Here is a 15,533-nt window from a genome sequence, read left to right as displayed (position 1 = left end):
ATCGGTTTCGGAAAGTTTAGTTTTCAAAATGTTTATTGTATATTCATTTTGTTTACTCTATATTATTTTATTTATTTTCTTCATTTAGTTTATTTTATTTTTTGGCCGTTTCATTTTTTTTTTTTTTGCTTATTTTAATTGTTTAGTTTTTCCACTTATTTCTATTTGATTTTGTTAATACATAAAGGTGTAAATTAGAAAGTCATATGGAGTTCAACTGTTTAATGTTCGACACGTCTTTATAATCGTCACTCTTTACAACATTTAGGTGAACTAGTCGACAATAATGTTATTTCAGAGATACTTTTAGCAACTCAAACCAAAGTAATGGAAATTTTTGGAACTATACTTCATGACGTTTTAAAAATTCCCTTTTTCAAGAAAAACTTTCGAGTATCCGATTATAATTGGAATATCAAATTTTTGGACATTTAAAATTTTATTATGCTCCGATCGTCTTTCTTTATTATTTGTGACTATTTGAGGGCAGGTCTAAATAGAAAAAAAATAGTTTTCAAAAGCTTCCCGCTTAAATTATTAAAAGAATGCAATGGCGGAGGAAAAGGGTTTCATAAAAATGTATTAGACATTTTTGTATTATCTATTAGACATATATGCATATTTTCTCTTGCTTGAGTATTCTTAAAAAAAGCAGGATCGGAAGAAACCTTAAGCGGGAGTCGACGTACGTAAGCGAACACTCGTCGTAGCGATATCGTTAAACTTGGCGAGTTTTAAGGAGTTTACCTACTCCAAGCTCACATAATATGACCACAAATATTTCTCTCTTGCCATAACTGTGTACTTTCCTTATTATGCAACCAGTGTAATTCCATTGAAATCATACATTTTAGGTTATAAAAAGTTCACAATCATTTTCGAACATCGAAAGTAAATTTGAAACATCATTTCGCATCAAGACACCCGGTTTTCAGTTTCTAAAATGATCAAAAAGAAGGAGGCATGTGTTTAGACACATAAGCAAGAGAACAATTTGTAGAGAATCAAATGTATGGAGACATGATAACAATATATGTTATATGCGTGTAAATATTTTAATTTTTTCCTATTATTGCTTTCATATTGTATATTATTTTTTGTACCTCATATATAAAAATTGTTTGTCATTAATTTACGCAACGGATGGTTGACATCAAAGTTGCTTAACTTATTAATTTGGGAATTTGTTGTGCAACTTTTTCGGATTATTGTGATAATAAGTTTATATTAAGAAGGTTCATATTATTACTATTTCAAATATTTCAATATACTATTCTCTAACTAAATAAATATCAAGTTTTGAAATTGCGGTGAAACTCTAAAATAGTTCCCGCACATAAGTAATTGACTTTTAGAAAGAAGTCATAAAACTCGAAGGAAATTCTTCAAATCCCAATGGCGAGGTTGGCGACCACCAACTAAGTAACAATATGTATATACCAGGTTACTTCTAGAAAAGCAATTGCAGTTGCCATAAACGCACGCTTACGGAGAGATAAGATTTACTATTCGATTATTCGTAAAGAAATCTCCGAAGAAGATTTTTTCAAAATCATTTAAGAAGACTACGTTCAAATGAAGAGAACTACTTTCTCGTAAATTTTTTTTTTTATAATCATGGTAAGTCATCTTTCGGGATACCAGACAAGAAAGAAAAAAGTCCGTGCTCTAAGAAAATCAGTATGACGTATAAAATATTTCGTCTGATAAGAGTTTTTGCTGGATGTCGTTACATTAGGCTCTTCTTATGCTTTGTAGCGTGTTTAGGAATTCGGTTTTAATTCACCCATGTCTTTTCACGTTTGTGTCTGCTTAACTAAGAAATCAAAAAACATAATTGGCTTTGTTTTTGTCGCTATTATTAAGTTAAGTTCGAAAATCTGCTGAAAGGATTTGCATAGCAGCCATATATAAATAAAATGGATGAGATAAACTTGGATTTTGATTGCCAAAGTTATCGATGAGATGCTGGTAAGTTACGAAAAAAAATAATTTGAAATGTTTAGTATATACGACGTTTATCTTTACGGGTATGAGTGAATTTGTCTTCTCTCTACTTTGTAGTCAAATATCGTAGAGAGAATTGCGAGAGGAATATAACATCTTCTCATCAATTTAACTCCAGCATTTTTATTGCTAGAATCGAATACTTGACATGAATGCGTACTCTATATATATCACTGTCAAGTCTTTAGAAGATCAATGCTTCTTTGCTTACTTACTTATTCGCCTATTATTCGGAATTATTAACTGTAGTCACTGTTATTAGCGTTAAAGATACCAATTTGTTGCACTTTTCACAAGGCATTGAAGTTATAAGTTGAGTTGAACGAAAGTAGAGCTCGAATGAAACCTTTCCGTCATAATATCAGAAAAGTTTACTGAGTACTTAGTCAAACTATAGCATAATTCAAATAATATCATAAAAATATTTAAAATTCTTCGTGAAGTCCCCTACTATGGTTAAGAGAAATGTTGCCCAACCTCTTTAATCAACATGTGTATAACAATAATAAGCAAGAGATCGAGAGAGAGAGAGAGAGAAATTGTGTCCGACCTTTTAACACCCAACATATGGAATGTTATCGTCTCTAAGCAATAATCACCCTTTGAATTGTAAATTACTGTCTGTTGGAAATTTTACATACGCTCTAGAGTTGAATTCCGGTTTGCATTTTCAATGTTAGTAGGTTAACAGGTATATTTCTGTTTGATATGGATAACAGAAACAATATCAAAATTAATACGTTTCAGATAATAATTGTTGCTTTATTGCAAGTACAACATGAACATATTAAAAAGTCTCGTGCTAGGAAGTTGCGTTCAAATGAAAACAAAAACTCAGTGTCACAGTAATCTATGAGTTTCGATTTGTTATGCGTTCACAGCGATTAGCGCTTTTGCTAAAGTGCTACAGTCATTTAGGTAAATATATGCTCATACACTTCATGTTTCGCATTTATTTAATTTGCGGATGAATAAGAAATGAAAAGTGTGAAATTGCGGATTCTCGCGACTCGCTTTTTTTTGTAGAAATTATTTGTTAAAAATTTCAGTTCAGTTCGATCGGTTTAGTGCAGTTAGATGGACGTTTGCTTTTAAAAGTGATATTGAAAAGGAGAGTGATATTAAAGAAATAAAAAAAAAAATAATAAAATTTATTCAAATAAATTAAAAGTTAATGATATTATTCAACCTAAGCAAGTAAGAAGAGTTAAATAAGCTTTAAATAATTTATAGCTTTTTATAATTAAATTAATAGCATTAACAGCAAATGGAAACGATCCCAAAACATAAACATATTCTCATGTCTCTTCAACTCTTAAAATCACGGCATAATCTGCATTCATTCGAGTTCAAGGGCAAAGTTATTACAAGTAAAAAAATTACTTTCGCCTCAAGGCAAATATATATGTGATGATCATCATTCATGCATGCACACAATGTCGTTAATAATTTTGCCAAGTAGTCAAGAATATTTTCATATCGATATTTAGATCGTTGTAAACAATAGATCGTATATCTTAATAATAAAAATATACTCAGGTATCTCGGTTTTTAAGGGATTTCTTAAATGTGTTGGGGCGATTTAATAACCATCGTGTTGCTGTGCTTATATAAAAGTCTCAGCACTAGGTTTCAATTTTCATACCTTACACCACTTGTAGTGCAGTGGAATATTAATTTTGTGCGAATGGACGCAACACCCAGATGTAATGCTAACCAACCTTTGTCGCCTTTTATTATACCGATCGGCTCAGAATGACTTTGTGAATTACTTTTTAATTTGATCTAACCTTGTTTGTCCGTCTGTCCGTCTTATTTTCTTTTGTTTCACCTACAGGCCGCAGTTTTTGAGATATTTTGAAGATGTTTTGGCTCAAGGACGATCGAGGATTTGGGCCGCAAACCTGTTTCTACTACTTCCCATATGACACCATACTTTGAGGAGTGTTTATATAAATAGTCGTATGGTGGTGGACCATTACTCTCTATAGTGTTTTACTTTTTTTATCTTAATTTTAGATAATTTAAGTGCTTCTAAATATTACTGAGTCAGAGTTTGTCAATTTCCTGGCAAATCAGTAGAAAGTTAAAATTTTATCTTTATTTTGATCATAAAATTTCTAACAAAGAAAATTCAATTTGAAATGGTCGCTGTTAGTATCCATTATTGATTTCCCATCGAAATGACAGTCGTTACTAAATTATTGTCATTGTCCTCCAAGTTTCACTGCTGTATAATGTTCGATTGCAAATTGGAATAAGTTCGGGAAAAAGTTATATTTGCAACTAGATTTTTATAAAATTACTAGGGAGCAGATAACAGCATCTTATGAGCAATTACATAAAGTGGAAATCAAGTGCCGCCTTATTCACCTATGTACATTTGGTAAATATCAGCGAGCTTTGAATCCGATTTACCTGATTTCACAGTTCAAACGATAAGTCCATGTTTAATGCATTAATAAAAATGTTCAAAGTATGGCGCGGATCGAGGAATCAAAAGAAAAGAATTGCGATTAACTTTTTTTCGTCGCCACGATTGTTATTTCGACAAGTCTGGATATTGGACTATAAACAACAAACTGCGCTAAGCACGGTAATTAAGATCACGTATCTTCCTTGACATGACAATGATGCGATAAGCCCTATCTACCCGTTATACAGTGCAGATTAAAAATAACTTCAATTGGTCTATTCTTCTTGTGTATATGTTTTTTATGTATTTAAATTTAAAAAAAAATTTGGTTGAAATAACATTCTGATGTCCATTCTTCTCTTTTATTGATTATGTGTGATTGACCTCATATGGGTCAGTTGATTCTCTCTCATTCGTCTCTCATTAACACTTTCACGCATTTTCTTTTGCCAACAATTCGACTAAAGTAAATATATTTGTGTCCTTGACGGTACGAAAGTGAGTTCATTCTGTAGCAATAAATGTACATATATATATAAAATGTTATAAACTGTGTGATAAAACTTATAATTCCACTAAAGTAAATATTATCAAAAAATTTACATATATACATTCATCTATTGTTAAAGAATACCTTCGCTATTGTACGATTAAAGAAAAGATAGAACGAATTCCGTCTTGCTTTTGGAACCTGCCGAGATATGCCTGCAGGCCCCATAAGTCTTTCCCATAAGCTAGTTGATGAGCGTAGAATTTCGCGTGGAGTTAAATCCCCTGTTGTTCAAGTACAACAAATCGATTCGGTTACGATACCGATTACTCCCAAACAAATATAATAATGTTCTGCTTTCAGATTCAATAATAAAAGTAGTGTTCTGCCTTCAGAATTCTGACATAATCATGAGAATTTAGACAACAAGTTGATACTTGACATAAGAAATGTTATGCGATGACTGGAGATAAAGCTTGAAAATGGGTGCGAGGCATTCCCAATCACGCCCGCACACAGTAAAAACTGTTGCTATTACTTATATCACTTTAGAGTAGACATGGTTCGAAAGAAGTCGCGAAAGAGACGTACGAAGTGGCCGCAGCCAGCAAAGTGTGCACGATCGAGAAATGTTGTGAGTATTCGTCGGCCATAGATCCATTAGTCGTTATCAAAGTGCGGTCTACGGCACCGCGAATTGAACCGATGTATACCCGCTATTTGCCTAAGCAATAGCACAAGGTATTGCAGGATACCATCTGAAACCCTGAGTAATGATTGGCAGGACATGTGTATAGAAAATATTGGCTCAAATGTGGCCATAAATATGTTAAACGGCTCTGAAATAGTGAGTATCAACGATTCGTCTTAAGGCGAATAAAAATTTTTTGTTTATTATTTACAAGTAATGGCGAAACTTTACATAACACACAAATGCTATTTAATGAGCTACTGTTTAGATGTAAACAGTTCTACGTCTTTCATTCATAAAAGTGTTTTAAGGCAGACGTGAAAGTGATGCAATGTACATAAACTGTTCAGGTTCGAAAGTCAATTGATTTCAATTTCTATTGTCAAGAACTCCTATACAAAGAGATTATATTGCTCGTAGGCAAATCTTACGATATTGTACGTATTAGTTGCCTTTTTTTTCAAATAAAGAAAGAGTTATATGTGAGATCAAAAGATTCGAAGCAAACCATGCATAAAAATATCCCTGTAATGTTTGTGTGTGTTTGTGTGTTGGTGTGTGTGTGTGTGTGCAATAATAACATATTGTATTGGGCAAGTTTTGTAAGCAACGATGGCATGCAAAAACCCAGCATGCGATATATTCAAGGCGTAGTGTATCCAACTTTATATTGATATATCATTCCTTACGGCATTTCAATGCAAAGTCGATTAAGGAAAAAGGCTCTAATATGGCAAGTTTCACTCCTTTTAAGTGAATCTCATAAAGGAATTAGTGAATTTTCAGCCAGTGATGTAATGGGATCAGAAAGAAATCATAAAGGAATACATTTCTTATTCCAGCTGAAAAGTGATGAGATTATAATCTTAATATTTAGATGGACACTAGCAGAGTGGAATGCCTGGAAGGATAGATCAAGCAAATTTATTTACAATTAATGTGCTCGAGGTCATGCATATCGGCACAAGCTGTAGCTGTAGCTTCGTTTGCATTGACTTCAAATAAGAAATGAAATTACGGATTAACTCCTGAAAAAAGCTGTTTTCGCTTTAACTTATTAATAATATCTCGACAACATATTTATTAGAAACTAAAAACAGACACTTTCATATGTGCTATTATACATCAGACGTCTGGCATTTACATTTTAAAAGCAACAATGATAAACTCTACGCATTCATGTCTATATTGGCTTGGTATGTGAGGTACTGCTTATATTTGAACGCTAATAATGGAAAAACGTAAATGTTTCCCTTTCTTTTACCGCTTACTCCCTTTGTATATACCCCGTTTAGGAGTTTGAGTATATGGAAGTATCGAGTGTCTCCCTATTAACAGGGTTCTCGTTAACCAATGAGTAGGCGTGGAAATTTGTGGCTTATTCTCATTTTGAAAAACGAGTACACGAGTCAAAGTGTTCTTAGTTTTCTTTTTTGATATTCTTACAGTTCTCAGAAAAATGATTTGGAAATATTTTTGAAAGGGTTTGAAAATTTTTTAAAAATTTTACTCTTTGTATTCTTTTTCATAGAATTGCACACAGTTTTTGTTATCTGTTCTGTCAATCATGTTGTTGCTCTGATTGACAATTGAAACGATTATATAATCACTTGCAATGGCGTTATTCGATCTCGTAATACTTACTTAATACACATTGTCTGCCCTATACAACGCTGAAAATTTATAAAAGTTCTATACTCATTTTCGCAAGTGAGGTATCGCAGCGAGTTTACTAGTCGGTAATTGTAAAAAAAAAACATGTTTTGATTTCAATCTTTACGAAGTAAGGTTTCAAGTTTAATCGTATGCTAATAAAAAAATGAAAAGAAAAGATTGCAATAAATATTATCCTTTCATTCGAACTTTAATAGCACTTGTAAAATTTTTAAGTAACAATAATTACTTTACACTAATCTGAAGATAACGAATTATTTTGGCAAATTTTTGTTTGTTTAATTCTCAAAAATATTCGTAATCTTATTAGCTGAGCTAATGAATCAGTCCCTATTAATATTGCGATTTTTTTCAGCGATTTTTTTTCTGTATCGTTAAAGCCACAAAAACTGTTATCTATGTTGTTTGGAAACAAGTTTGTAAAATTTTCAAAATTCCCAAACGTTGAACGTATCAAACTCGAGAAAGAATTGAATCTGACAAAATTAGAAGAAGATTCATTCAAACGATGAAAAGCAGAAAATATTGTAGAAAGCAAAAGTAAAAAGAAAAAATCGAGAATTTCGGAACTTTGGACTTGTCGTAAAAGTGTATTTCAAACTTCTACTTAGGTAAAGAAATACTTTATGAATATAAAGGCTGGAATTAGCCTACTAATATGATTAAGAAGAAGATTAACGAAGAATAAATACGACGCTACTACTACATGAATGATTTGCGCGCGCTTTATATATAAAGTTCAAGAAGAAATAAACGTATTTTTCATTAATATATATTTATATATATATATGTGTGTATATATGTAGTGAAAAAATAAAATCGAAAGAAAAACCTTGACATACAGCTGAGAATGTAAAAGTTGCAATTAAAAGATAAGGAAGGAATCCTATAAAGAGAACACCATTTAAACTGGTAAGCGCGCAGCAATTTGATGATTACAATATACATAAGGAACCATAAGAAAATTATTGTTATTATTATTATTGTAATCAGTTAAGTTAGAGAAATACATTTTATTGAAAAATCGAACGCACTTGAAATTTGAAGCCACGGCAATTGAGTTGGTAGTCGAGATCCCACTCAGCCTACCCATTGAAAAATTCTTACAGTTTATCTTAAGCACATATACACAGTGAAATTCAAGTCATCCTGAAGTTTACCTTGAAACACGAGCTGAAAATGAGAAAAGTAAAAATTCAAGCTAAGGAAGGAATCTTATCAGAGCAAAAAATGTAATCTTCGCGAGCAAATGATTGCGGAAAGATTGCATGATTAGACGACACATAAAAGAAGGTTACGATGCCCAAGTGACGTTTCGTCTGCGAGAAAGCTTGCAGACTTTTGTTAAACGTTGAGTCAGCGCCGGTTTGCGTTTGCCAGTTAACGGGTGGGAAAATAAGAGCATCGCATCGCATTGACATATCCTTGTAGTTGGTCTTACATATATTTCTTTCTTTGTGCGGTTTAAAATGAAACTCTGTGTGTCGGATATTATGGAAAATTTGAAAAGTGGAAATTTAATTTGGTTTCGCAAGAATATGCAAATTTTTCTAAAAACATTGAATCGCAACACTGAGGTGATGAAAGTGGGCTGTCGCTAGGACTGTTAATCGAAAATGTTATAAGGAAATTTCATATGGAAACACAATATACACCGTTGAGCGAGGTATCTTATGAATGTTGGTTATTGTGTTGATATTATAGCTACGTCCATCTGTCCGTCTTGTCGACTTAGATTCAAGCCATATAGTTGAGATAGTTTGTTGAAATATGGCTTAAGGACAAACGCTTTTGAAACTGGTTCGGATCACACCACTTTTTATAACGCCTTCTTTCGAAAACTCGTTATATGGTTAACCGTAATATGTAATTCAAAAAAATTCGGTCTAAGATAGATTCGTAAGGCAAATAGGGCTTCACTTCGCCTTTCCCTGTTTTTTACTTAATAAATCTTCTAACGCTAATGCTAAAGTCAATCGCTGAACTTGTAATATTTTTCATGAACTTAGATAATATTTTATCTTTTAAACAATGTTATCATGTTAGTGTTTAGCTAATCTATTATTAGAAATGTGATATGAAAACTATGTCAAGCGACATCTTCAAAAATAAACTTAAAAAATGCTGTCGCCTTCAATTTCAAGGCATTTCGTACGCAATAATTTCTCTTTTCTCTTATCTCTTATCATTAACATATAATATTAATTTATTGTTAAATAATTTTCATTGCCTGATTTTTTTGATAAATAATCTTTATGGACACTTTGTTTCTTTTAAACATATGAGAACAAATTTGAAGGTAATGAGTTAAGTCAAGATAATATTCTAATTAATCACTGCTACTCGCAAAAAATTCCAAAACATTCCGAATTTATCGAAAGATTTGCAACATTCAACTAACTTAGGGACAGCTATATAAATTCTACTTGATTGGTTAACTAGCAGCTAAAGTCAAGACTTTGGAGATTCGTGGTTTTTTTCAACTTTGGCCAAATAATTGTAGTTAACCTCCATCACAGTTGACTTCAAAATTATTTGAATCACTTAATGGAATCTCTTATGTACAGTTTCCGATAAACGGATTTTGTTTTATTTGCAGATCATGAAGATAGTTAGTCCGTCTTACCTATATATATATATATAGGCAAAATAAGGTCGATTAAAAGTTCAGTTCTATATTTTGATCTAACATGTCCTCTTCAAATGCGTACCAAAGGTGTAAAGATGATCAGATTGAGGAAGTATCGCTCCTACGATTAGCATCAAACTTATCGATTTTTAACATCCATATATATATATATATATATATATATATATATATGTTTGCTTAGGTTAGTGAGCTTTTCGAATATGCCAAGTGGTTGAATTGCTTTATTCACATATATTGACACTTTGCCAAAAGTTTTTTTGTGGTTCCAACGAAATAAAGCAATTAGCGAAGTCTTTAAATACTTAAATCGATAACCTTGAAACGTCTTCTAGTTAAAAGTTATTTGTATTGAGAGTAAAATTTTGGAATTGTGTTTTCTGTTTGCTTTTCGGATTTAATAAAAAAATTTTTCCAAAATTTTAGTTGATACTATACGGACTGCAGATGTATATTTGACTTGATTTCAGATTTTTTATTATATATGTAATAACATCACGTATCATATATGATATTATATATTGTCGGTTAACAGGAAAAGCATATTGAGTACGTTGACAGCCATTTGGAGATAATGAGGTTTTAATTATTATTCTTGATGAGTTCTTCTTTTCATAAATTGTTGAAAAGTATACAAATTTTAATGTTAATTGACTATTTTCGGTGGACCGAGGAAGATGAAACTTGCTCTCGAATTTTCTTTGCATGTCCTGTCGCGTCAAACTTAAAACTAAACTCAATTCGATTAAGGATTCACTCATTTGTCATCCGCGACATATATAGACGCGTTATAAAGTGCTGGCCAATTATCAAAAATTTGCTTTAAAAGTATGCAACACTTGCGTATCGATCGAAAGGATACCCACTCCAATGTGAAAAAAATCAACAAAACTGAATTTAATTTTCTTCTTGTTTACAATTCGTTCAACTTTTTCCATCCACCAACGAAAGATGGGTGCATATCTGCTCAAAGCTGATGCAACGCGCAGAAATAACCATCAAATTTTGAATCGCCTATCTGTGGGCGCGTCTACATGTGCAACCATGTATCCCCCTAACCGTGTATCCGTGTATCGCTGGATCGGTGTATACCTGCGTCCATTTATCCGTCCACACTCGTTCCCGTGCATCCATATACCCTTCTATTCGCCTATTCCTCTGCCCGTCTGTGCGTCATGGACTGAGAACTGCTATGTTTTCAAAAATTTACTCACAAGCGGAATTACATTCTTTTATTTGTTATCTAATTGTGTCCATTTTTCATGTCATATTATGTATTATTAGCTAATTTTTTGACGGCATGAGTCTACACGAATTTCAGCGTTTACTTGAGATTTTGAAGATTTCTATTGTGTAAATATTTTATAACATGACAATGGCAAATAAACTGGTTGTCTGTTCCTTTGTCATTATTTCAATGAATAGAGTACTACTAGAAGTATTCAGAGTCTCACGCTAATCAAAGAGAAATAAGAAATCTGGACTCATTGCCAAGCACATCTTCATGTTCTAAGGCCGCAAGACATATTATTAAATTTCGTTGTGAGCTTTTTTGAATTAAGACGTGCGATATGTGGGCGCTTTTATACCTACACGGCTAATGGTATAGGGGCATATTAAGTCTGTCCGGATGCCAATTTAGAATCTCTTTCGAATTGAGCTCAGCTTGTTTGTCCTTGTGTCCGACCTACAGCTGGCAATTGTTAAGGTATTTTGATGAAATTTGAAAAACCGATTTAGTCCAACGTTTTTGAAAATGGTTCGGATCGCATCACTATTTCGAGTGCCACCCATTGAAAGTCTTCTTTTGAAAATTCATCATTTGAATAACAGTAGGGAGGGAAGATTATATAATGATAAAAGCTATAGTTTCCAGATGGTCTGGTTGTTACGGGCAGGTTGTAGTTATTTTCATACTCGATCTTTGCCTGTCAACGGAAAGTGTCTATGATTGCAATGATGAGTTTTCCACCAACGGATGACAAATGGATGCACAAAGGGACAATGTTAATTGACTCAGGATGTTATAAACATCATTGTATGGAGTTTTGAATACGTATTTCAGTGTGCTGCAAAGGAAATCACGTAGCTACTACACTGTCGTTGCTAAGTGGTGACAAATGAAATATGTTGCCAATAATGGGTATAAAAGCAACGAGGGGCCTTATCTTGACCTTGGGATGAAATTTAAACTCACGACGGTCCAATTAAATATTCCACCCTAATTTCAATTTTTCTTAGCACCCCATTTGAGTGTTTCAAATACAGAGAGCACGATAGTTGAGAAAGCATATCTAGTTTTGCCGGTAAACACTAAATAAAAAGCTTTACTTATACAGTTTCAACATGCAATTAGAAACATGTGGAGGAGCATGACTTATTTCAATCTTTGTCTTAACACTAAAATTGAAAGAGAAATTTTCAGTGCACTTTAGTGCACGTTCATCTTTGCCCGACCACAGAGATGGCGGCTAAACGAGTAATTATTGTAAATGATATTCGCTTTAATGTAAATCTTTCACGTTCACTACTTTATTCCGGCAGGCAGTGCAAACTGTTTTGTTAAATATGGATGTTCCAGCTGATTGCTTGGAAATACACTTACACTGATAGTTTAAAGGGCTTTCAAAATAGTTACACCAGGTCTCAATTTGATGTCTCCTATAAATTGCAAGTTGTGGTGTTTTATCTATTGTGGACGCTTATGTAAGTGAGTTCGCTACGCTCGCAATTTCAAAACGTAGTGCTACTTGCACTTAGGTGTATATTCCAGCACAGTGGTAGCAGATTTTGAATTCACTTGTTTGTTTGCCATTTTTCGCATAATATTTAGTTCGTACATACTTTCTTACCTAGATATAAAGTGTTTTTGCAACTGAAAGCTACAGTTTCTCGAATAGTGTATCCATTACTTAGGAAAATTGGCTTTCAAAACTAACTTTGGGATCGTGAGTCTTCCAACAAAAGCTTGTAAATCGATATAGAATTTCACATTCGATCGAGAAGAATAATGTACGCTTATCAAAAGCAAGTATTCGGTTAAATCTAATGTTTTATCAGCTAGTGAAGCGAAACATCATTTTAACTTTTTTTCCATTTAACAATTCGAATTATTTGTTAAAGGCAGCGATAAAGAACAAAAGTGTATTTTCAATTATTATTATTTAACATGAAATAATATCACTTGTTAAACTATTTTCTTGTTGTTGTTGTTGTTTTTTTTTTTTCATAGATGATGCCGCTGTTGCCACTTTATGGGTGGCTTCTTTTGTCGTTGATTTCGCCACAAATAATAAATGGCTTTAATGTACTGTTTATGGGTCCGTTTCCGGCACCCAGTCACTGGCTATGGCTGGAACATTTTCAAAAAGATTTACTCAAACGTGGCCATCATGTGACTTCGGTTAATAATTTTCCGGCTAAACAGCCGCATCCGAATTTAACGGAAATTATAATCGATCCGAAGTTCGATATACCCTACTACTGTAAGTATAAGAATTTGTGCCTTTTGCAACTTAACTTAATTAATTTCATATTCTCTATGTGTACAATAGTTCCCAAAGCACATATATTCAATATGCGTTTCGCTAGTGATTTTCAAAATCTACAATTATGGTGGCACGTTGGCATGACGACAACAGAGCATGCGTTGAATGATTCGAAAATAAAAAAATTGATCGCGAGTAAAGAGCAGAAATTCGATTTACTAATATTGGAGCAATTCTTCCATGAAAGCTTTTTGATGTTTGCTCATAAATTTCAATGTCCGATTGTGACCATCGGCACTATGGGCTATGCCGATAATATGGATCATAATATGGGCCTAATAACGCCATGGTCAATAATACCGCATTTGGTTTTACCGCACACGGATCGTATGACCTTCTCGCAAAGGGCTTACAATACGTACTTGTCGCTCTATGATTCGCTAATGAGGAAATGGGTTTATATACCAAAAATGCAAGCAATGGCCGAGAAACATTTCGGTCCATTTATAGAAGGTAAAAATGTTTCCGATTAATTTCGGGGAATTGAATAAATTCGCTTTTTATGTTTTAAAAAAGGTCCGTTGCCTTCGGTGAAGGACTTGGAGCGTAACATATCTTTAATGCTTATAAACAGTCATCGTAGTGTTGACCTACCGAGACCCAGTATGCCCGGTTTAATAGATGTGGGAGGTGCTCATATCATGCCAGCTCGGCCTTTACCTACAAAACTACAGGTATGTTATTACATTGCACTCTGCTTCTACACTTAATATTAAATAATTGCTCGTTTTTTTTTCTTAGAATTTTCTGGACGATGCCTCACAGGGCGTTGTGTATTTCAGCTTAGGTTCTTATATGAAAAGCACTGATATGCCAGCCGAAAGAACTGCTACTATATTGCAGGCATTTAGTCAATTAAAGCAGAAGGTTTTGTGGAAATATGAGAACGATACCATTGGCAGTTTACCTTCGAATATAATGATTCAGAAATGGTTGCCACAAAATGACATTTTAGCTCATCGTAATGTGAAAATTTTCATAACACATGGTGGCATCTTTGGCATTCAAGAAGGCATTCATTGGGGTATCCCGATGCTATGCATACCCTTGTACGGCGATCAACATCGTAACAGCATTAAGGCTGTTCGGGGAGGTTATGCTCGCTCCTTGGTTTTCTCACAAATGTCGTCGGAGGATCTAGTGAATAATATCAATTTGCTAATAAATGATCCACAATATAAACGTAAAGCTGTAGAAGTGTCAAAGAAGTTTCGTGATAACCCCATTCATCCTTTGAAAGAGGCTTCCTACTGGATTGAATATATCGTACGACATAAGGGTGCACCGCATCTTAAATCATATGGTACTTATATACCGTTATATCAGTATTTACTATTGGATGTCTTCGCATGTGCTTTGCTTGTAGTATTCGTGGCTGTTTGGTTACCGTGGAGACTAATCAAATTCCTTAAGAAATTAAGATCAAAGGAATCTAATGCAAGACTGGAAAAATTAAAAAAAAATTAATGTAAATAAATAAAAGTAATTAATTTTATAACTAATTGAATGTCGATTAATTTAATATTAGTTTGGGGAAAAAGAAATCCATTATTTTTATATGAATTTCAGGACTTTATTTAACATGCTTCGGATTGTCCGATTTGGGTCAAATGTGCACCGTTTTGTTGTACGATTTGTTGCCATTTTAAAGGTAACTTCAAAATGCCTCTCTCATAGAAGTCCTGGTCTCTATTTGCAAAAAACTCTAGTAGTCGATTTTCACAATCCTCCCTAGACTCTAATTTTTTATCATTAAAGAAACTTTGCAATGCAAGAAAAAGATGATAATCGCTTGGTGCCAAGTCCGGACTGTATAGCGGATGCATTAAAACTTCCCAACCAAGCTCCCGAAGTTTCTGGCGAGTCACTGTAGATGTGTTTGGCCTAGCGTTGTCCTGGTGGAACACGACACCTCTCCTGTTGGCCAATTCTGGCCGTTTCTGGTCAATCGCTATCTTCAAACGGTCCAGTTGTTAACAGTAGAGATCAGAATTTAGCGTTTGGCCATATGGAAGCAACTCATAATAAATAATCCCCTTCCAGTCCCACCAAATGCATAG

At 33.5% G+C, this 15,533-nt stretch overlaps 1 protein-coding gene across 2 annotated transcripts; it reads left to right on the top strand.

Moving 5' to 3' along the window:
* Positions 1-2,871: 2,871 nt before the first annotated feature.
* On the top strand, positions 2,872-14,957 carry LOC119635361 (UDP-glucosyltransferase 2). 2 transcript variants are annotated; one of them, XM_038030155.1, is made up of 5 exons: positions 2,872-3,204; positions 13,158-13,410; positions 13,480-13,926; positions 13,990-14,147; positions 14,215-14,957. In XM_038030155.1, exons 2-5 carry the CDS (start codon positions 13,158-13,160, stop codon positions 14,938-14,940), a joined length of 1,584 nt encoding a protein of 527 aa, XP_037886083.1. In that variant the 5' UTR covers positions 2,872-3,204; the 3' UTR covers positions 14,941-14,957. The 2 variants fall into 2 exon arrangements, with proteins under 2 accessions (XP_037886083.1, XP_037886084.1); XM_038030156.1 differs by lacking the exon at positions 2,872-3,204 and adding an exon at positions 5,946-6,041.
* The last annotated feature ends 576 nt before the right edge of the window (positions 14,958-15,533 follow it).

This window comes from Glossina fuscipes, unplaced genomic scaffold (assembly GCF_014805625.2).
Source record: "Glossina fuscipes isolate IAEA_lab_2018 unplaced genomic scaffold, Yale_Gfus_2 26, whole genome shotgun sequence".
NCBI lineage: Eukaryota > Metazoa > Arthropoda > Insecta > Diptera > Glossinidae > Glossina > Glossina fuscipes.
Note: the sequence above shows the minus strand (reverse complement) of the source record. Positions and strands in the feature narration are given on the sequence as shown.

Bases quoted from the DNA above. Each gene is read 5' to 3' on its own strand.
- LOC119635361 (XM_038030155.1), top strand. From the start codon at position 13,158: ATGATGCCGCTGTTGCCACTTTATGGGTGGCTTCTTTTGTCGTTGATT. The intron at 13,411-13,479 runs GTAAGTATAAGA...TGTGTACAATAG, and splicing joins GTTCGATATACCCTACTACT to TTCCCAAAGCACATATATTC. The intron at 14,148-14,214 runs GTATGTTATTAC...TTTTTTTCTTAG, and splicing joins CTTTACCTACAAAACTACAG to AATTTTCTGGACGATGCCTC.